Source organism: Ovis aries, chromosome 5, assembly GCF_016772045.2.
Source record: "Ovis aries strain OAR_USU_Benz2616 breed Rambouillet chromosome 5, ARS-UI_Ramb_v3.0, whole genome shotgun sequence".
NCBI classification, from domain to species: domain Eukaryota; kingdom Metazoa; phylum Chordata; class Mammalia; order Artiodactyla; family Bovidae; genus Ovis; species Ovis aries.
The window spans coordinates 67999834-68022623 of NC_056058.1; the positions used below are offsets into that span (position 1 = coordinate 67999834).

Consider the following 22790-nt stretch of genomic DNA (forward strand, 5'->3'; position numbering starts at 1 on the left):
CCCACAGTCACTCTCTGCTGAGTAGATATTTATGTGTCAGCCTGAAGTGTCTAAATGAGTGGGTGGTTATGTGTGGTTGGTTGATTCATTCTGCAGAGAAGCAGATTTCCACGTTACTGTCATTACTGAGAACCTCCAGGTGTCTGCCTTTTTATTCTGCTGGGTAGAAATGAAGTCAGGTTTTGGTGAGAGGGAGGCCCTCTAGCTGAAGGAGATAGGACACACTCAGGTCCCAGTGATGGTTAACCATGAATACACAGTGAAATGTCATTATTTCTTGAGTAGTATGCTAAGAAGAATATGGTCATTTGTGGACTGGTCACCTGCAGCTGAGGAATAAAATGTTGTCTTTAAAACTTAGAATACAAATGCTAGCCCAACTGAAATATTAATATGTCCACCTAGAAGGGAGAATGCTCCAGCTGGAAGGTAGCTTACAGACATTTTGATCCAGAAATCTCAAACTGTGAGCCTCTGGCTGTCTTCTACCTAAGTGACTTTCTTCCCCTGTCCTTCCTTCAGGGGCTAAAACACTTTGTAATTTGCTACCAACAATTAAAAATTGAAGGAGTTTTACTTCTGGTCAGACGGGGACATCTGGCCCACCTGGGCTCTCCCTGCCCTTGATGACAACTGCCCGGGGCCTGGGTCGGCAGAGCATGAACTTGTCCTTCTTCCGCAGTCTCCACCCAGCCGACTTCCGCTCTGTATGTGACCTGCCCCCACCCAAGGCACATTTTTTTTTTTTTTTTTTTTTTTTTTTTTTACCCCTCAGAGATCATCACCTTCACTTTGCCAAGAAGGCAACAACGGATCCTCAAAGGTAAGCTGACTTGTCTAAGGTCACACAAAGGCTAGAAATGAAGCTCAGAACTGGTTTAGGTTTCAAGGCTCTTTCTCTACCATGCCATGATGTAAAATAATGTTCCTGACCTCCAGGCCCTAGAGGTGTCCATGCTAGTGAGTTTGTTTTGCACTGGTTTGTGTTGGGGTTTTTTGGTGGAGGGATGATTTGCAAGGTGTCATGTGCTCTCCCACCAGCTTCCCAAGGGCAGGAATGGGAACCTGGGTGTGGTCTGCACATGGAGCACATTTTAGAACTACGGACCCATGACTGTCAGATACCAAACTGACAGTCAAGTCTGTTCCCAGACAGGACAGTAACTAATGGTCAGAGTTGGAAACAAGACTTCGGCTTTTAAGCCACTGTTGTCCAAATTGTATCCACTGAGTATTTACCTATTTTTTCCTTCTTCCTTTCACCTCAGTATCTCTAATCATACAAAGTCTGAAGTGACTCCAAGGGTATAAAAATGGCAATATTACTATAAAGTGAGGATCCGAATAATTTTAAGTACAGAAATGGATCTAGGAATGTAATCATGAGCAGGTGTTTCAAATGGCCTCCTGCAAAAAGTAATATCCATCCATCTCAGCACTAATGAAACCATAAAGGAGCAGCTTTTGAAAGATGATGGTTTACTTTAAAAAGACTGTAAAACTGGATGTGGTATAGAATCCCTTCTAAGAGTGTTCCATCTGGCTAATTAATAAAAAGTACAGATTGTGTATTCCTTAGGCACAGACACACACACAAAAAAAAACAGGCAAAAATGGTGACAGTAGTGTGTTTATTAAATTGAGATGCCAGCAGAGAAAGGAGTTTTCTACCCTATGAACTACATCGTGGACAGTTCATGGTCCACCAAAAGATCAGGCAGTCAGGTGGTACTTTGTGTGATAGTGTTTTCAAAAGAATTCTGATGACCTAGCAAACTGAAAGTGAAATGGGGAAAATAAGTGAAGAGCTGAATTTGAGGAGGTTGGAGGAAACCTAGCACAGTGACTGGTATCCCGTTGAGACTCAGTCACAGTGTTTTGGGTGGATTGATGGATGGATGAAAAATGGATGGATAAATAAAGGATGAATGAAATGGCTGGACAGAGGATGATGATGGATGGACAGATGGGTTGATGAACAGGTGGATGATGAATAGATGGATTCACTATATAAATATACAGGTAACTCAGAAACATTTGGACATATGCTCAGTCCAGCCTCTTGTTTCTTTGAGTGGCATTCAATTTCTTTGTTTCAAATTTTTGTCTGGTTTCCTCTAGTCCTCTCAAAGGTACAACTAGCCATAAAATGAAGACAAATATGATTTCTCCCCACCAAAATCTGCCTATATAAAGCAGGCTGCACCATGTGGTGATGAGGGGTGGGGCATGCACAGGGCACGGAAGGGACATTTAGTTTGGAATTTATATGCAAAAAGAAACACATCCAACCAACACTTTGGAACCTTATCTTCAGATGAAGTTAAATGTATGGTCACAGACACATACCAGTAGGATTGTAAAGAAGTGAAGTTCATTATACAATCAGGTCAACCACAAACTCAAAATACTCAAAATCTCAAAAAATTCAAAATCAGGATTTTTGTTGCCCTGCTTTGGCCTTTCACAATTTTTAGAATCAAGTGGCAGTTTAAAATAAAGCAGTGGTCCAATCTCCCTCTGTCTCTCCAACATAAGGATGGAAATGTCAGCCATTTCCGGGGTAGGGACCTGTGCAACAAGAAAGCCTGGGGCCTCCGAGATATCTTTCTGTATTGAAATATTCAGCATCGATACTGTTCAACAGGACATTTGAAATTTGAAAAGGGGTAGAAAAGATGGTGGAGTTGGAAGAAAGAAACCAAATAAATGCACAGTTAAAGTAGCAATGACAACCAATGAAAATGATTCGCCTACCATGTTCCAGATAAGAGGGCGTACCTTCCGAGGGGTCAAGCCTCCGAGCCCTCCGCCCATGCTTTGAGTTATTATGGACAAACATATTATCAGAGACTGCCAGGACATGGCCATCCACATTGACTGTCGTAGACACCACGACCTGGAGACAGGAGAGAGAAATGAATGAACATTTTAATATAAAAGCACGGAGGGTAATAAACTCAAGTTAAATAAATAACAGCTGGGAGCTGCAGAAAATTGCATAGCTATTTCACATAATAACTGGTGCTTATGCTGTACAAGTCTAACAAGAGGAGCTATTGATGAGTGGGTCTTTGGCATGGAACGCTTTTGATGCAGTTTTAAGTAAAATTGCACAGTTTATAGTTATACAGCAGAAGGTACACTGTTAACCATAATTTTAACAAGAGGATCTTTATTAGCATATTTTTTTTTTACACAAGGGTGGTTGTGTTTCACCTAAATTACCCTTCAGTTTAGACACTGAAGCAGATATCACAGTTGATCATGCAAATAAAAATCTTTTGAATCTTTAAAATATTCCCCCTCCCCCCACCACTGTGTCAGGGTTAAGAGGAGAGAGAAATGAAAAAGAGAGGCTTCAGTGAGAGCTGGGATGCATTTTTCTCTCCTGGGTGTCTTTTTGGGGTTTCTTGCACTTTTTTCTACCCACATTCGTTTAGTTAAGCAGACAGACCAAAGCCCCCCTCACCACCATCACCACCACTACCCAAAAATCTTTGCTAATTAAGAGTCTTAGAGCTGTGTTTCAAGGCCAAAAAAAAAAGAAGTCTTGGCCCAAGGTATAATCAGATACCCTGGCAGTCCCATAAACTGATTGGAGTTTGCCAGAAGGGACCCAGGCAAGGGTGTTTTCTCAGAGAACTTGGACTAAAACAAGAAGAAGAAATGACCTACACTTCTCCTTATATTAAATGGGGAAGAGGATTAAAACTGAAACCCACAGAGATATGTTTATTCATGCGACCTCTTACAACCAAATATAATAATTGTCTGTAATTGCAGCTTCAGCGTCCGCCTCATGCTTTGACATGGGAAACAGCAATCAGCCGGCTCCCGTTTAATCCACCTATTATGTTGACTAATTAACTTTGCTCGACAGTTTATTTCTTCCTCCATTATCAGCCCCTGTCAGCCGCAAGCACCCTGCAGCATAGGGGGGACCTCAGGCTCTTTGATTGATCACCGATAGATTGACATGCAGATTAATTTAATTAGAATCACCTCACTTGAGAAATGAAAGACAATGGCAAGAGGGCTAATAGATCTGCTCTCATAATGAGGCGAACCTCCAGAGCCAAGGCTGAGGATTTCTGATTTATTTTTGCTCAATTCCCCAGTTGCTTGGGAAGACTCGCGCCTTAATTGTTCTTGGTTTTGGAGCTTCAATTGTTCTTGGTTTCGAGAGGCATTAGGCCCTGAAGAGGTGAAACGCTTTACAAGGATTGGCACATACTGAGGCCCCAGCTTCTGAGAAGTCTTTTCTCCAAGTTGGGGAAAGGGGACCCTGCCTTCTAGAGTCTTGGGCAATGAATGCTCTGATTTCATCACCTGAGTTGGACAGAGGGGAAAATGCTGGGCCTGTGAACTGTAAGCCCTGCCTGGAAAAGCAACCCCACTCCCAATCCTGTAGACCCCCCCCCCAATGGATGCCACACTTAAAAGTTCCACCGTCTCCACCTCTTTGACCTCACAGCATCCTCACAGCAGTTCAACACAGCAGATTCCTTGCCCTTTTGCCTCCAAGATGGCAACACAATTTTTCTGTTTTCCTTCTGGGCCCTCCCTTCTGCAGACTCGAGGCCCTTCTCCCCCACATCAAGAGGACCTAGACTTCCTCAGACCCAGAAAGAGGGGTCCCACTCTGGGGTCTCCCAGGGATGACTCTGGGAGGGCTCCTGTGAGGTCCCCTCCATTCTCCCTTGGGGTCCTCAAGATCCAACCCCAAGCAGGACTCGGATCCACACCTGATTTTAGTTTTCACTATTTTACTAAAATGCAAAGTAAACAATTAAGAGAGTCCATTTAGGGACTCAGGGCCTTCTCCTTAGTCATTGTGATATCCAAAATTCCAGCCAGGGCAAGTCATTCGTGGAAGGACACAGTCAGTTCTAAGCAGCAGTTTGCAAAGTGGTTTTTCTCTTTCTTCATGATTGACCAACCAGATGTGACGGCTGGAGGCTCTGTGTGTGCCTCATCAATTATAGGTTAATTTAGAAGGAAGAGAAGGAGAAAGACTAAGAGGGAGAGAAGAAAATTCTCTGTTCTTCTATTTTTGAAAGGTACTATGAGTGGTGGCAGAGTCTATATTATTTAAAGCAACAGAAATTCATTTTTCTTTTTAGTTCAGGAGATGACTTCGTGGGACATTTACAATTATGTAACGGAGCTGGGTCTTTCAAAGAATTTTTGATTTACTACAAGACCACAATTGAGTGGTCACTGGAGTCGTTAGCTGAAGAAACTATAAAAGGAATGACAAACGGTATCTGTTTCCAGTGTCAGGAAATACAGAAAGTGGTTATTCTAGATGTCTGTCTTAAGAAAAAAAAAAGCAATGACAATCCAACATGCACCTGTAAGTCAGACTGCTACAGGCTTAAAATATTCAGTATCGTTTAAAGACACTGTCATCTAATTCCTACATTGAACAAAAACTGAAAACGGTTAGGAAAGAAAACTACACCCCGTATGTCTGTCTTTTCTTGGCAAGAGAGGGATTACCAAGGCCACATGTGTGATAGGATAATTTCATAGAAAGACCAATTATAACTGGAGAAAGAGAATACCAAGAATTCTCATGCCTTTAAGTTTCCAGAAAATAAACACCTTATATGTTCCTCAAAAACTCATAACACTGTACATTTTAACTCCCGTACCCCAAAATAATTTCTCTCATTCCAATTTGAAATGATTAGGATATAGTTAAATAAAATAAATGCTGCAATTAATCCACAGAGCAACTTGTAAATATATATATATATACATACATATACACACACACACACACACACACACACACACACACACACACACACACACACATATATATAATGCTGAGATGCAAAGGGAGCACTGAAAACTCCTTTAAAAATAAGCCTATACTGGGAGGGAAAAGGGCCTTCACAGTTTAAACACAAGATTAATGAGGTGCTGACATGTTCATGCAGGCAAGGGGACAGGCAAGCCTGCCAAATCTTCAACCTTCCCAAATTTTGTCAACAAAACTCAGCTTGAATTTGGGACAGATAAACATGGAAAATGATTTTACATTTGGACTTGACCATCTCTTCCCTTTTCTACCTTCTTCCTTACTCTGCTGACCCAGGATAAAATGAGGAACAGGTATATTTAGAATTTTATGATATCTGTTATAATTAACATAGTCTAGAATTATACTAATACAGTGGCCACACATTGGGCTATTTAAATTTAAACTAATTAAATAAAATTTAAAATTCCATTGTTCCTGAGTTCCATAGCCATATTTCAAGTGGTCACTAGTCACATGTGGCTGGAGGCTACTCTACTGGACAAGGCAGTTACAGAACACTGTCGTCTCTAAAGAATGTTCTATTGGACGGGGCTGCTGCAGAATGACTTTGAAATAAATTGTTCCAATTTATTTGTGAGGATGCCCAATTTATTTCTCCTGAAATAAGTATTAAGCTTAGGCATGTTTAGGGTTATATATTCTGTATTATCATTGTATTTTGGGGGAAGTAAAACTCTGTCTGGGGAAGGAGCATGGCTTTTTAGTATAGCAATTCAGAGACATGCTGATGAACACTCAGTGTGTTCCATGGCATTTCTGTTTGTGTCCAGTTCTCCAGGTGACAATATTCAATGTGAGGGAAATAAAAAGGCCACAACTATACACAGACTTTGAAGTTTTCAATTTCTTGGCTCATTACAGTGGTTCACAATTTGCTATGTTATATCCTAGATCTAAATAGACCTAAATGTTATTATTTTTACTATCTCCCCAATCTATTTAGAACTAAAATTCAAAACAAAACTTATGACTTTTGACTCTCAAGCCTTCCTAGCTGATGTGACTTTGGCCATGTAACTTAACCTCTCTAAGCCCCTGTGTCCCTGACTCTCAAATGGAAATGTTAATAGTACCTAACTCATAAGGTTACTGTGAGGCTTACATTATTTAAAGTGGTTAGTATGGTTTCCAGTTCTCATAGAGCAAATGTTAGCAGTGCTGGCAGAGTTGTTGCTTTGTTGGTGATTTCATCAACAAGTTCAAGAACCTGTGTTGGGCTGATAATCTGAAGCATCTTATTTGCTATAAAGAGGACCCAGCAAAAATTGTTATTTTCAATACAAGGATACAAAAATTATTTCTTCTACATTCACTTTTTATTAGTTTAACAATGAAATCTTACAAACTTAAAGACCTTCATGTTCACGACATTTAATTATATAATTTAGACCTCTTGTGAATTGCAAATTTCATGGTTTCTGTACTTTTGCTTTTTATAAACCATCTGCCTATTAGCCTTTTACATTCTAAACTTGAAATGAAACCTTATTGCTCTGAAATTAGCCTGTAAATTTTTCTGCATTTTATCAATGTAGTATATTTTTCCTAATACGTCATTTTAATGAAGGATTCTCTAGGAATTTTGTTATTGGTTATTATTTCCTTGTTATCATTCTTTAGACTGTCCCTCTCCCCTTTCAATCAAGCAGGAGATCCTGTATGTCCCAACTATATTCTCTCAAACTGATGAAGCATAATCTGTCTCATGAGCAGATTTTCAAAGAGACAGGCAGCTAAATTCAGTGATGAGTGGCAGATCACATTAACAAAAGCAGCAGCTCATGTGGATGAAGGGGTTAGGACACAGGCCACCAAAAGTTGAAATCTATACATTTAAACATTTCTAGGGGGATGATTAAGTCATAAAAATATTTTCAGTGTTTAAATTTAGAATATCTTGGTAAGAAGTACCTCTCTCTAAAATATAACATCTTCAGCAACTTAATTTTGAATAATAATTTAAAAATTATAAATCTTGGTTTTTAAGGCTTATATATGATAACTCAGTGTAAAGAAATTAGTGCTAAAGTTGGTCTATTTCACAGCTTCCTTACCTCTGGGTTTAGCTTATTCTATGTTTGCGTTAATTCAGAGCCCTTAATAAAGGTATGAAATGCACTGGCCTGAAGTACATAAAATGAGGCACTCTATGGAATAGCACTCAGCAATCAAAAGGAATAAACTATTGATACATCTGAATGAATCTCCAGAGAATTACATCAGATGAAAAAAGCCAGTATCAAAAGGCTACATACTGCATATTATGAGCTGAATTGTGTCCCCCTCAAAATGCACATGTTGAAGTGCGAACCCTGGAACTTAAGAACACAACTGTATTTGCAGATGGAGCCTTTGAAGAGGTAATTAAGTTTAAAATGAGGTTGTTAAGGTTGGTCTTAACCTAATCTTACTGATATCCTTACAAGGAAAGGAAATTTGGACACACAAGGGTCTTCAGGCAAAGAAAACAGACCATGTGAGGACATAGCGAGAAGGTGGCCATCTGCAAGCCAATGAAACCAAGCCTGCCAACACCTTGATCCAGAACTTCCAGCCTCCAGGATTTTGGAAAACACATTCCAGGCCTGTGGTATTTTGTTACAGCAGTTGTAGCAAACTAGTACACTGCATGATTCTATTTACTACTTCTTGAGATAACAAGAATTTAGAAATGAAGAACAGAGAAGTGGTTGGCAGAGATTCGGGGCAGAGGGAAGATGGATGTGGAAGCTACATAAGGCCGGCATCTTTGCAGTGAGGAAAATGTCTAATATCTTGACTGTGGGGTGACAGATACACAGACCTACAAATCACAAAATAGTATACACGAAAATATACACATGGATGGGTACAAGTAAAACTAGAGATGTGAATAAGATGAGTGGATTGCATCAATGTTTATATCCTGTATGAATACTGTATGTCATGTCCGACTCTCTGCAACCCCATGGACTGTAGCCCGCCAGGCTCCTCTGTCCATGAAATTCTCCAGGCAAGAATACTGGAGTGGGTTGCCATTCCCTTCTCCAGCGAGTCTTCCTGACCCAGAGATTGAACCTGGGTCTCCTGCATTGCAAGCGGATTCTTTACCATCTAAGCAATAGAACAATAGAACAATCTAATACTGGTCAATAATTTTGCAAAATATCACTATATTAGGGGAAACTGAATAAAGGATACACAGGATCCCTCTGAATAATTTTGTACATCTGCATGTGATTTAGCCATCATAGTAATTTAAAAATTCGACTAAATAAAAGGCACCAGCAACCAGAATGTCCAACAGATGGATAAATAAACAAACTGGTAATCCACAGAATGGAGGATGATGCAGCAATAAAAAGAAATATGCTATCAAGGCACAAAAAGACACGAAGGAAATGTAAATGCAGATTACTAAATGAAAAAAGCAAACCTGTAAAGACTATATACTTCATCATTCCAACTATATGACATTTTGGAAAAGGGATAACTATGGAGATAGTGGAAAGACCAGTGGTTGCCAGGAGTTTGGGAAGAGGGAAGGAGAGATGAATAGGCAGAGCACAAAGGAACCGGTGGGGGAGGATGGAGATGAAACCATTCTAAACGGCACTATAATGGTAGACACATATCACGAATCTGTATAAACCCACAGAATGTATAACATGGTGAGTCCTAGTGTAAACTATGGAAATTAATAATAGTATATCAATACTGACACATCAGTTGTAACACATGTATCACACTAATGCAAGATGTTAATAAGGGAAACTGCCTAAGGGGTATTAAGGAAATATATGTGAACTCTCTGTGCTTTCCCTTCATTTTACTGTAAGCCTAAAACTTCCCTACAAAATAAAGTCTACTAGGTCAAACTTCTACCCTCTGCTTCACGCAGCCCACATTCTACACCCAACCTATCAACTGAACTACCCTTTACAGGCTCCTCCAATGAGTCCCAAGAGACCCAAGAAATCAGCCAATCTAGAGAAGGGGACGACCGAGGATGAGATAGCTGGATGGCATCACAGACTTGATGGATGTGAGTCTGCGTGAACTCCGGGAGATGGTGATGGACAGGGAGGTCTGGCGTGCTGCGATTCATGGGGTCGCAAAGAGTCGGACACGACTGAGCGACTGAACGGAACTGAACTGAGTGGCTCCCAACTACGAGCTTTCTAATGTAGCCCTGGAGACAACCCTGCAGAAAGTGTACCCTGATTCATCCATAGGAAGGATGCATACTATAACATGCAATAACTTGCCTTTGTTGATATGGGATCATATCAGTTCCATGTGGAAACACAGTAATCTCATGCACAAGAGAAGCTCGAAATTGGCAGTTTCCATGGCTTTGACTAATTTTAAAATAGAGAGTGTGATTCTTATTCAATAAATGCAATTAAGTTGGAAGATATGTCACCACAAGAGGTTCATAAGAGAAAATGATAAAAGGAGGCCTCAGTAGTTATGATACTGCGAATTTATCCAATTCCTCCTTTTTAGTTCAGTTCAGTCGCTCAGTCGTGTCTGACAGCTTGGAAAACTGAGACCCAAGAGGCTTAAAAACTTCAGGGCCACAGGGTGAATTAAGAGCAGAGGCAAAGTTGAAGGGAAACTTCAGACTCTAGGCCCACTTTTAGCCTCTCAATGCATGCTCCCGGCTTAGGTCCTCTTTCCCCTAACTGTCTCTTCCAGTACACATCACTGTCTATCTGACTGACTACACTTTAGGTATTATCTACATAAAAATGGTCTGCAGCAGTTGGGTCTTCATTAACTTTGTCCTTTAAAATCTCCTTGGCTGATATGGAAAGAGATATTCTCTGAAACCAGCTTGATTGCAAGTTTCTATCTGGTTGAAAGATCCCAAATAACTCATTAAAAATTATGGAGGACGCATGAACCTACAGGACGTAACAGAGTGGAACTGCAGGAGTGAGGGATTGAGTAGCTGAATTAAATTCACTCTCTGAGCCTCAAGACAAAAATCTCTCTTCTTTTAACAGTAAGATAAGAACAGACACTTCTGAGTCCTTGGATTCCTGTGCTAAACTAATTTGAACCATTAGAAACTAGACTGAGCTTCTGTCTCCTGAACTGTGACACACTGTAGAAATAAAAACTCATCATTGTTCTGAACCTAGTTTTTCTCTCTGTGGATCAGGATACTTTTGATGCCTTTTAGTGTTGTTGTCGGCATTTAACTGGTGCTCCATTTATGCGTTCCCATTGGCCATTTTAAGTAGCAGTGAGCCCAAGTATACATAACTGCCATGCATGCTTTCTGTTTATGGGACCACGGTACACGGACATGGAAACTGGAAGCAAGAAAATAGCATATAGTCGTCAGTTCAGATCCCGGGCTCAGACAGAGCTGAGTGTGAACCCCGACTCCACCACTCACTAGTCTGTAACCTTAGATAAGTCACTTAATCATCGGAATAGGTGTCAGGCATCATTTTATGTACGGGAGAAGCAGCAATGACAAAGTGTGTGCCCATCAAGAGCTTAGTCTCTGTCCAGAATAAAAAAGAGTTTTTAGACAATAAACAGATAAACAATGAAAGCAAATTTCGGAAGATAAAAAGTTCCGAGAAGAAAATAAAATGAGGAAGGGGGTGAAGCCCAGGCAGGAACGACTTTGGAGCAGATGATTAGGAAGGCCTCTCGAAGGAGGTGACATTTTAGCTGAAATCTGACTAATAAGAAGTAACCAGCCATTCAATGATGTGGCGGAAGAATGTCCAGGGGCACAGGATAGCAAGTGCAAAAATCCTGAGGAAGGAATGAGTTTAGTACATTTGGTGAAGAAAAATGATGGAAGAGAAAGAAGGTCAATGTGCTCATTTGGAGCAAAGCAAACAAGGGAAAGAGGGTAGAAAAACAAATAAAATTATACATGTAAAACACTTAGTACAAGGTCTCACACATAGTAAGAGCTCTATAAGTTACAACCTAAAAAGTGGAAGAATATAAGAATACCTCTGGGTTGGCAAGTCTCAGTAAGCACCACGCATCCTCAGATCCAATAACCACTGGGCAACACTGATCAAACCAAACACTTCTGTGTCTATCCTTTAATATATTTTACATTTTTTTTCAATAGCAACTGTACTTAATGTAGGAATTTATTTCCTCTAAGTGCAGAGCTACCACTCATCAAATCCTGGTCATAAGGATTCCTTTTCAGTGATGCATATTTTCTGCCAAGGCCCAGCATAAGGCTCATGCCAAGATACATATTTGCCCAATAAGCCGTAATGGTTTAATATATCAGGTTGAAAATCCACCATTTGTATTTACCATGTTATGTGAATTAATCCTGTATTCTGAAACTATCATTAGAGCTGCTTTCAGTATAATTAATCAGCATGGTGCATCTTGAAATTATTCTGTAGGAAGAGAGTGATTGCGGCTCAGGCCCCTAGCATTCTGTTGGTAAAGAATTTAATTGCAAGATGTGCTGTTTGTCAAAACAATATAAGACGGGGGTGGGGAACGGTGGGAGAGAAATAAAAGGGTTGAGAACATTTCCTTCTTTCTTTAAGTGCCTTTAAAAAGCAGACCAAAACTACAGAGAATGGGCATATATTTTAAGAATCCTCTAATCATACCCTGTGGGCTTCTGAATAAATAAGGATTCTCCAAAATTTATAGAATTCACCGAAGAAGGGGGGAAGGCAGAGGGTTGCCTTTTAATATCATTAACTACGTCATCATTTTTGAAAGCCCACACATTTTTGGTGGGAATTTGGGAAGAAAAACCTGGTAGTTTCTCCTCATATTTCTTACCCCACCCCCATTCCAAATGATGAGTAAGCAAAAGAAAATTGTTCATCTCAGATAAACACGAGACAAACATGACTTTTGGGCTTGCTGTTCTCTCTGCTCAGAAAATTCTTCTGGTTCTTCTCAAAATGACTTATTCTTATCCATTAGCTCTGAGCTTAAGAGTCCCCTCCTCGAAACTTTTCCTTGGTCACCTGCTATTAAAGTATGTTCCCATCCCCCATCCCACACTGGTGTTCTCTCTCATAATACCCTGCTTCATTTCCTTTAAGCAATAATTGAACATTTTAATGATGTGAAATTATTTATTTGTACACAGTGTAGCAACTGAAGGTCACTGTCCCCCATATTACTATTTTGTCTTCTTGGACAGTACAACTAGACATTTTCAGGCCTCTCTGTGGTCATACATGGCTGTGTGACAGACTTCTAGCCAGTAGAATGTGGGCAGATTTGACAAGAATCATTTCTGAGATGAGGTTTTTAAGCCCATAAGCCCTTCCATGCACTCTTTACCCTTCAACTGGATGTATGGAGACAATAAGGTTCTAGGGGGTGGTGGAGACAACTTCACATACAACAGCTACTCATTCACCAGGAACACTTGCCTTGTACCATTATGTTAGGGATAAACAACCTTCTGTTGAAGGTGAGCCATTAAATCTTCTTTGGTCTATTTGTTACAGCAGCTAGTATTATCCTAACTAATAGATCCCAACTAGAATTTAAGTTTCATTAGAGTAAACACTCCATCTTTCCTGTTCTTATCACAATATACTCACCACCTACCAGGTCAATAAATACTACTGAGTGCAGGCATGCATGCATAAACAAGCATATCTTCCATTTATGTTCACATGTAGTTACAGATCTAACATTTATACACAGATACAGATTTACAGCCTGTGGAAAACTTTGTTAAAGCAATAAGATGAATTTGGAAATTTACTTCCCAGTTTTCCAGGTATTACGGTATCTACTGTGATGACAGCTTGTACCCAGTTCTTGTTCCTCCCCTCACCTCCCCGCTCTGCCAGCCCCAACAAGGGAAGCTATTGATAAGGATTTAAATCTTAAGCTTGAATTGTCTAGCTCCCGTCAGTTAAAAACCAGACCCGTGACATGGTTTTAACACAGTCCTTTGACATTAGCATCTTTTTAGTGTCAAGATGAAGAAACAGGCTCATTTAGTCACAGGGAAATTCTCCCCGTCAGGAGAGAGAGCTGTCTCCATCCACCGCCTTCCCTCCTGCTCTCTTTCTCCCATCGTCCCCACACCCACAGAACTGAATGAAGCCTGTATCCACTGTTGTATTTAAGCAAGTTTGTTACCCTAACCACAGCCTGGGGATTTCAAAAGAAAACATCAATTATAAGCTTAAAAATAAAAAGATTGTACCAAATTCTCTACAAGGCTTATTCCATACTGCCTGAAACTATGAATACAGCCGAGCTCTGCAGACAGTGATGAATTTCTCAAAAACGCTAAGGTCATGCTAATTGACATGACCTGTGTAATTAAGCAGTCTCTGTTTACACACCAGAAGCTCAGCTGCTGTGAGGCTGAGTTTGCTTGACAGAATATCTTTACATGTCAAGAGATCAACAACCTTTCTTATGTCCTCCTCAGTCACCTACACAGGCCCCTGATTGCTGTTCAGAGGAGACGCACTCTGGCCTGGCTGCATGAATATACACGGACCTGGGGAATAGGACAAGAGAGAAAGTGGCATCCCTAACAGGTAGGGGGAGCCCCCTGGACGGGCAGGAGAGCGTGCCTTCACTCAGATGTCTCTGGGCCTTGGGTTTTCAGTGTCACTGGGAAAAGCCACATTGAGATGTAAAGAGGAGAAGGGAGTCTTCTCATGCCAACTTGACACTCTCTCACTCCCCTCAGAGGCAACAGTGACATCAAAATATTTGAAACCAGCTTTCCAATTAGCGTACTATGAGAAAAATGAGGAAAATCATATGTTTGCTCATGGGAAACCTTCCACCAGTGCTTCATCTCTGCCAGCCAGCACAGCTGCACAGAAGACTCATCCTCCCTCTTTTGGTTTAGTCCTAAGAGCTGGGAATGTCAATATGATTTCCAAATGAGTGCTCCGAGCCATCAGGGGCACCTGGATTCAGGCTTCATTTGTTGAAGGGTCTTTCTTGCCCTGAGAACTGGCCAAAACCTCTACCAATTAGGTGAAGCTCAGGCAGCCTTCAGAGCAATAACCTCTTTCTCTAAAGTTCACATGAGTAAACACTGACCAGCACTGTGGCTATAATCAGAAACAGTGCTCAAGTTTTTCCCCTTCTGCACAACTCCACATTCTGCTTGACGAGATATATTGGAATCCCAGTGTTCTTCAGGCAGCTGGCATCCTTAGGTTCTATTCAGGGCAAACACCCTTTTGAACACTGTTCTTGACTTCCCTGGGATTCTAATACTATTCACAGGTACCCCCTGGGCTCTCAGATGTAGAGAGACCTCCTTACTGCCTCACTACGCATCTGCCTAAAGGCTGTGGACAAGTTCTTCACTGTTGCACCACATTAGAGAACATCTGGGTCAAATCGACTGGGTTGAATCACTGCTTCAGGACTTAGTAGATGTGTGACTTTGGGCAAACTGCTTAACTTTCCTAAACTTCACGTACCTCATTTGTAGAGTGGAAGTAATTCCTATTTGCATGACCCTAATTCCTGTTTGGATGTGTTGCCAAGATAAATATGGTAACTCATGTAAAATACTTAGCACAAAACTGCTCACAAAAGTACACCAGCACTGTTAGCTTCATCATCATCATCATTACAGACAATGTCCATAGATGTATATCAAGGTACATACATGGACTCATATATTTTTACATATAAATATGAATGCAGACCCAAATATAAATGGTCATCTCCCTAGCACTTAATATAGTTAGAAATGAACCAAGACAAGGAACACAGGAAGAAAAGCAAGCTTGAGGCAGAGGCCCACGCAAAAAATGAGGCTGACAATGGTGTTTAGGGCACATTGAGTTGCAGTTGCTGGATACATCCAACAATGCATAAGACCATGTGTTAACCGTGTGAAAGTGATGATTCATGAAATACGCAAATGAACACAAATACAAAACAAAGTGTCAGTGCTCATTCTGCCACAGGCTCCCTCTTTCCTCTCCCAGTAAGCAGAAGTCGGTGATAGGAATAAAGGGGGTTAAATTTGAGCTCTAATAAGGAATTTGTCATTGCTGATAGAGACAGAGCTCTTCTTTGATACAAAGACTGACTCTGTAGTGGTCAAGGTAGCAGCCCCTACTGGGAAAGGTCCACCTACTTTAGGATCAGTTGGAGAATACTGAGAAAGAGCATTGTCAAGGCGGGACCTTGTGTTGGGCAACTTTCAAGTGTAATCAAAGGGTGCACTCTTTGGGACAGCAGCACTGTCAGCAGGAGAGTATGTCAGAGGTCATCAGGGATAGGACTGAACCTGTCCTATCCCAGTGATTCCAAACCAGGGGCAATTCTGCATCCCCTTCCCCATAGGGGACATTTGTCAATGTCTGGAGGCATTTTGGTGTCTCTCATGACTGCGAGGGGTGGAGGATGGTTTCTCTACTGGTATCTGGTGGGTAAAGGCCACTGATTCTGGCTAAATATCCTTGGACACACAGAACAAATCCACCTCCCTCCCAGTGAGGTTTATTCAGTCTAAAGTGTCATTTCTGCCCAGGCTGAGAAAACTTGTACTCAACTATTGGCCCAGCTTTAGTTTATAGCAAATATTTTCTTCAAAATTGTACATTTATATTTTATCTTTTGCAAATCGGTCATGCTTTCAAAGTACCGTCCTTTATGAAAGAAGAAGAATCATCATTTTTACTCCATTTTACAGTAGAGGAAATTGAAGTTTTGCAGAAACCTAACTCATGCCTCCTTGTCTCAGTAGCCCTTCTACTCAACAAAGAATAACTACTTTGTCTGCAAAAATAAAGCTTTCTAGACACTCTCAAAAATAACAGACTGAGTTGGTTCTCATCTCATCCAAAAGCTACATTCCTATAATTCAAAGCTTTCAGACACTTCACTAGCGGGTCCTGCAAGGGAAAATAAGGCCCCTGAAACCTTACACACACTCTCTTTTAGATTCCCAAAATTACTGAAGACCATCTCTAACTCTGCCACTCTGTGAAGCACAGCCAAGTCGATCCTAGTATTCACAAGGCATCATGCAGGTCTTAGACACATTTATTATATGTTATGAATTGGTTCATGTCTGGACATGTCTTTTTCCTAACCCAAGCTTGGTAAAAGGAGATACATGGCCCATTTCAAGGCCAAGGTAAGTGACAACACAGTTTATACAAAATTCATTCTCACATTTTAAGACACTTAGCAACACATATTTAACAGCATCACATGTTGCACAAGCAAAGATGCTCCAACTCAACACAAAAATGTCCTGAGTAGGCATGAGAGCACCCAAGTCTGCCCACTTGGTCAGAAGCTCCCCAGGAGAGACATTTTCCAGGAAATTAGGCATCTAGGGGTTCTCCCCATTCATCTGTCAGGACAAAAGGCGGCAAGCTCAAATGATTTCCAGAACTGCTTCAGAATCTCAGGGGCAGGAGTCTTCTTTTTACTGAATTTGTTCTTTCATGAGACTACTAAGTCTCACCTATTAAAAAAAATTATTATCTTAGAGACTAAGAGATCTTGACATCCAAAAAGTAATGCCCAGAATCATCCCTTCCCTTTCTCCCATCAGAGAAGGTACAGAGAAAATTTGTCCAGATCCTCTCAGAGATCCTATATTTCAATCTACACTTAAAGCAGACTAACTCTACCTAAGAACATACCTTAAACTCCAAGATATTTTCACTGACAGACCACATGGGCATCCATAGATAGACACATCATTACTCTGGTGAAGAAACTAAGATTGACCAAATGAGTTAGTCATAAAATTCGATGGAGAGCAACATAAGGGTCTAGAACCTTGCTACTCCAAGTGTGGTCCATGGCTTTGCCCATCACTTGGGAGCTTGTTAGAAAGGCAGAATTTCAGGCCCACCGCAGACCTCAATTAGCAGTTTAACAAGATCCCCAGAGGATTCTCGGCACTTTAGAGTTTAAGAAGCACATACCTAGAATTTAGCAACCTTTCCAAAAGCCTAACCACCATTCTGTGTTTTGGAAGTTAACAAATGTATTTTCACATATTTTTCCTTTAGTAAATGTATAATTATATGAGGTTAACATACCACTAAAGCTTTAAATGGAGGCAGATCTGACTGATGCTTGAAAACATTTACATGGGCTGAACAAGGACATTTCTCAAACAGACTGAACGTCACCCATACTGCCCTACACGCTGCTTCTTCCGAGATCCACTTTTAATAAGATAATTACTAATAATCTCCAAGATTGGAAAGGGAAAACAAGAGAAAGGAAGGAAGAAAGTGACGTAATTCCAAAATAGCACAAAGCTCCTATTGACCAGTTTTCTACCTGTAGAACTTTAGGCAAAGACTTCATGATTCATATGTGCTTCACTTAACATGCAGTGATTTAAGCTAGTGGTCCCCAACATTTTTGGCACCAGGTACCAGTTTCATGGAAGACAAATTTTCCATGCACAGGGTGAGGAGGGGGTGGTTGCAGGATGATTTAAACACATGACATTTATTGTGCACTTTATTTCTATTATTATTATATCAGCTCCACCTCAGATCATCCGGCATTAGATCCTGGGGATTGGGGACCCCTGGTTTAAGCCTATGAGTCCATTCAGGAAGCCAGAAGAGGCTCAAAGGGTACCACAACCTCAACCACTGAACACAGGTGGCTCAGTCCTAATCCTTCTCTAATTAAAACAACAACTTCTAGAGAAAAGACACCTAGGGACCCAAACTCACCTGCTTGTCACCTCTGGGAAAACAATGATACAATGAGACTCTGGATCTTCTCTACCTAAGACTTCTTTTACTCTCTCCTGATACTCATTCATTATTCAGGTATAAGAAGGGCAAGACAGACCCACCTGGAATCTCCGCATGTCACGTGGGTTTCCTGCATTCTTTAGGCAATTTTGGTTACATTTGAGGAAAAATTTCAAGAAGAACCTGTGAAGAAACAAATTACCATGGTTAGCATTTCAGTCCTCCACAGAAGGGGAAAAAAAAGTAGTAAGTCACTTCTGGGTTGTGCATTCTATTCTCTGGGCATTTTCTGAAACATTCAGAATGACGTCAGAGCCAGTATTTGGTTTAAAGATTTAGTCCGAGTTTCACACCCAAGTTAGATGTTCTATATGAAGAGAATGCTCTCCGTGGTGCAAACAGATCTCACAGAAGAATTAAGCCCCCAAGGAAGTATTTTCACTCATAGAGAGGGTAAGTCTTCCCTATAATTTAAGGCAGGTTCCAATTGGAGATAATTGCCTGAGAATTACTCATGGTCCCCAACAACAACATGTAATTTAAGCACCATAAATTCACAGATGATGAAGCAGCAAAATACATGTTGGATGAACATAAGGACATGGTAAACACTTTTTATCCGAGCATCTCCAAGTAAAACATTCTGATTAGGAGTGCTTATGAGAAGATTCACATACTGACTAAAGTCCACTGATTTTTTGAACATGAAAGTGAAAGTGAAGTTGCTCGGTCGTGTCCGACTCTTTGTGACCCCATGGACTGTAGCCCGCCAGGCTCCTCTGTCCATGGGGATTCTCCAGGCAAGAAACTGGAGGGGGTTGCCATTTCCTTCTCCAGGGGATCTTCCCGACCCAGGGATCAAACCTGGGTCTCCTGCATTGTAGGCAGACTCTTTACTCTTTGAGCCACCAGGGAATCCCAAGTAAAATTTTCTGATTAGAAGTGCTTATGAGAAGATTCACATACTGACTAAAGTCGATTGATTTCTTGAACATATCCCATATGTTTTCCTTACATGCCAGCTATAGACAAAAGCTATTTGTGATCGAAGAAGGAACCTGCTTCACAACCACCTGATCTCTGAACTGATTCTATAACGAAATCCATGGGTTTTACTGGCTAGGGTGACCAAAGGTCTCAATTTGCCCGGAACTATACTAGTTTACACCAGCTGTATTATTGTAAGTGTGAATAGTTCAAATCAGTCAATCTTAAAGGAAATCAACCCAGAATATTCACTGGAAGGACTGATGCTGAAACTGAAGCTCAAATACTTTGGCCACCTGATGCAAAGAGCCAACTCACTGGAAAAGACCCTGATGCTGGGGAAGACTGAAGGCAGAAGGAGAAGGGGATAATAGAGAATGAGATGGCTGGATGGCATCACTGACTCATTGCACATGAGTGTGAGCAAACTATGGGAGATAGTGAAGGACAGGGAAGTCGGGAGTATTTCAGTCCATGGGATCACAAAAGAGTCTGAGCTACTGAGCAACAACAAAATGAAAAGTACCCACTTTAACTTTTAAAAGTGTTAGATGAGTTACTTCTACTTTTCTGTGAATCAGGAGAGTTATTTCTATATTTCTTAGGTGGGAGTTGTTGAAGTTCATCATGGAAAGGCAGCATGATCAAAAGTGTCCAGTCAGGGCATTCTCGTTAGTTACCTACAACTAAACCTCTCCATCCGCCTACTAATATGTTTGGGGAAAGAAGCATTTTGAAAGCTGCTGAAAGTTCTTCATTCCTTTTTACTTTTAGGGATATGGATTTCAGGCCCACTTTCCCAAAATATTATAATGCATTAAAATGTTGCTCAGTTAAATTCTCATAGGAATTTTCCTGCCATCACCTTTTCCCCATTTCAAGTCGATACTGCAGTAAAATTCCTACTTCAATACACATAATTTGTGAGAAACTATCAAGCTGGGATGTCTGGATTTAGCTCTGAGTATAAAGTCTATAAACCAAATAGCACCTCTATAATGAGTGAGAGTGAGTGAAGTCGCTCAGTCATGTTCGATTCTTTGCAACTCCATGGACTGTAGCCCGCCAGGCTCCTCCTTCCATGGGATTCTCCAGGCAAGAGTAGTGGAGTGGATTGCCATTTCCTTCTCCAGGGGATCTTCCCAACCCAGGGATCGAACCCAGGTCTCCCGCATTGTAGACAGACGCTTTAACCTCTGAGCCACCAGGGAAGCCCAGAGCACAGCACAAAGAAGCACCAAATTCAGCCTATTTCTGAAAACCAGACTAAGCGATGTCCCAACAGAATCTCTCTCCTCCCCGGTCTCTTAGACTCTGCCAAGAGGGAAGTATGGCATGGGAATAACTCTTTGAAGAGAGACAGTGACTTTGTCCACCCTCAAAATCACATTTTAAAATGTAAATATCTTCCTGAAACAGCTCTTTAGACATCACGCAACGTTCAACTGTCCATCAATAAGACCTGGCTTCTGAACAATCCTTCATCCCTACTTCCAGGTTCTGTTCACAGAGGCCAAAGTTTATCAACCTTTCTGAAAAAGAGAAATGACTCATGGCACACTGCTGAGCCCAGCTGAGTAAAATAAAATCCTGCTGAAAGAGCAACACTGGCCCGTTGGCCAGTGCAGACCTGGCCACGTGCAGTAGGGGAGTCTGGGGACAGGAGAGGGGTTTGAGGGCGTGGTCCCAATCCTAAGCGCCTCTGCACTGTACCCCGCTCTGAACTCTCAGACAGCAAGTGCTGGGAGCCCTAGCGACCACACCTTACTGTCGGAAACTGTCTGATGTGGTGGAGGTCAGGGATAGTGAGTCTGCCATCTTGACCGGGCTCAAGCTTACATCCAAAGACACCTAAAGTGTGAAAACTGGCTGCTTCTTTTAAGCACAGCTGGTTGAAAGAGAATATTTAAAAGCCACACAAACCCCAGGACAGGGCTGATTATCACTAAATTGACAGTAAGAGTCGACTTGGGATGATAGAAATGCCATGACCCTTAAAAATATTCAGACTGAGATTCCTATCAAACTCTGACAGATACTGCTGTGTGACTTTTGATAAAGTGCTGAACTACTCTGCACGACACTTCTTACCTAGAATTTGGGTATAATACCAGTCCCTATCATAGAAGGTGACTATGAAAATTAACTGCAATGATACATAGTGTCTGGAACATGGTACACACAGTGATGGTGGCTGTCATAATAATAATCTCTTTCATGTATTGGGTGCTTACTTTGCATTCAGAAAGGCTAAGAACTTCAAATATATTTTCCCATTCAAGCCTCTTAAATAACCTCTACTATTAATCCCATTTTATTAATGAGGAAACTGAGGTTCAGAGAACGTAAATAAGTTGCCCAAAGGTTACTAAACTTGGATCAACTCAAATTTGCACAAAGCCTGTGCTTTTAACCATTGTGCTACAGTAGTTTTAATAATCACAGAAGTAGTGCATGGTTGCTATTAATACTAATTGTATCATTGACAGCAACTGTACCACAATGGCAGCTGCACAAATAAGAGTAATCATAAGAGTAATTATTAGTACGATTGTTTCCACACTAGCAACCTGAACATTGTGGAGGGAGACGTTGCTGCCATTCCGCATCCAGTGGGCACCCCACTCCCACACCTGGTTCTTCAGGACTGATAGATAATATTCGCTGCCTGTGTATGTTTAAAGCCATTTGAGCCAGACCCGACAGCCAGATTCAGGTTGTGTTGGAAGGAGCTGTCAGCACACCCTCTGACATCTTCAAGTCAGACAACTGCTAGCCACCATGAGGGGGTCCATCTGGTGCCAAAATGGATTTTGAAAGGCAGGCAAACAGGACGTTAGCTCTGCCAGAGAAACAGAATCAAGGGGGCAGGGGATCTTCTGCCTCGGCGATGAGCCGGGCGAGGCGCCTGTCACCAGCCCATCGTTAGCACAAAAGCTATGCTGGGCACAAACCAGATCTCCGTTACCCTAAGCTGCCCTGTCACTTTGCACGCTGGCAGCATCTTCTGCCCGCCCTCTTAACAGCGGATCCCTAGCTGAAACTGAAGGCTTGACCATCTGTTGTGGGGAAGAGACAGCGTCAACTGGTGCCTGAGGCCTCACACAAGCCCTTATGTGGCAAAGACACTCAGAAGGGCTAGTTCTGTTGGAGAAAGCCAGCCCTATCCCAGGCGGAGCATCAGGAATTCTTTCAAAGTTTTCCCCCAAGTAGAGGCCAAATGTCTGACCCTTTCGGATCACACTTCCTTAAAGGAACTGCAAGGAGTTAGA

At 41.4% G+C, this 22790-nt stretch overlaps 1 protein-coding gene across 7 annotated transcripts in view; it reads right to left on the bottom strand.

Annotated features, from left to right (window-relative positions):
* Positions 1-22790, bottom strand: part of EBF1 (EBF transcription factor 1) — a 409767-nt gene that overhangs the window by 134078 nt on the left and 252899 nt on the right. For 4 of the 7 annotated variants that reach the window (XM_004009024.6, XM_012178873.5, XM_027970462.3 and 1 more), the window contains exons 7-8: positions 18633-18714; positions 2758-2899 (exon numbers count right to left, since the gene is read on the bottom strand). In XM_004009024.6, the coding sequence (XP_004009073.1) occupies positions 2758-2899; positions 18633-18714 (224 nt within the window). The remainder of the gene's footprint in view (positions 1-2757; positions 2900-18632; positions 18715-22790) is intronic. The other 3 variants (XM_004009026.6, XM_012178874.5, XM_027970463.3) reach the window with 1 other exon arrangement.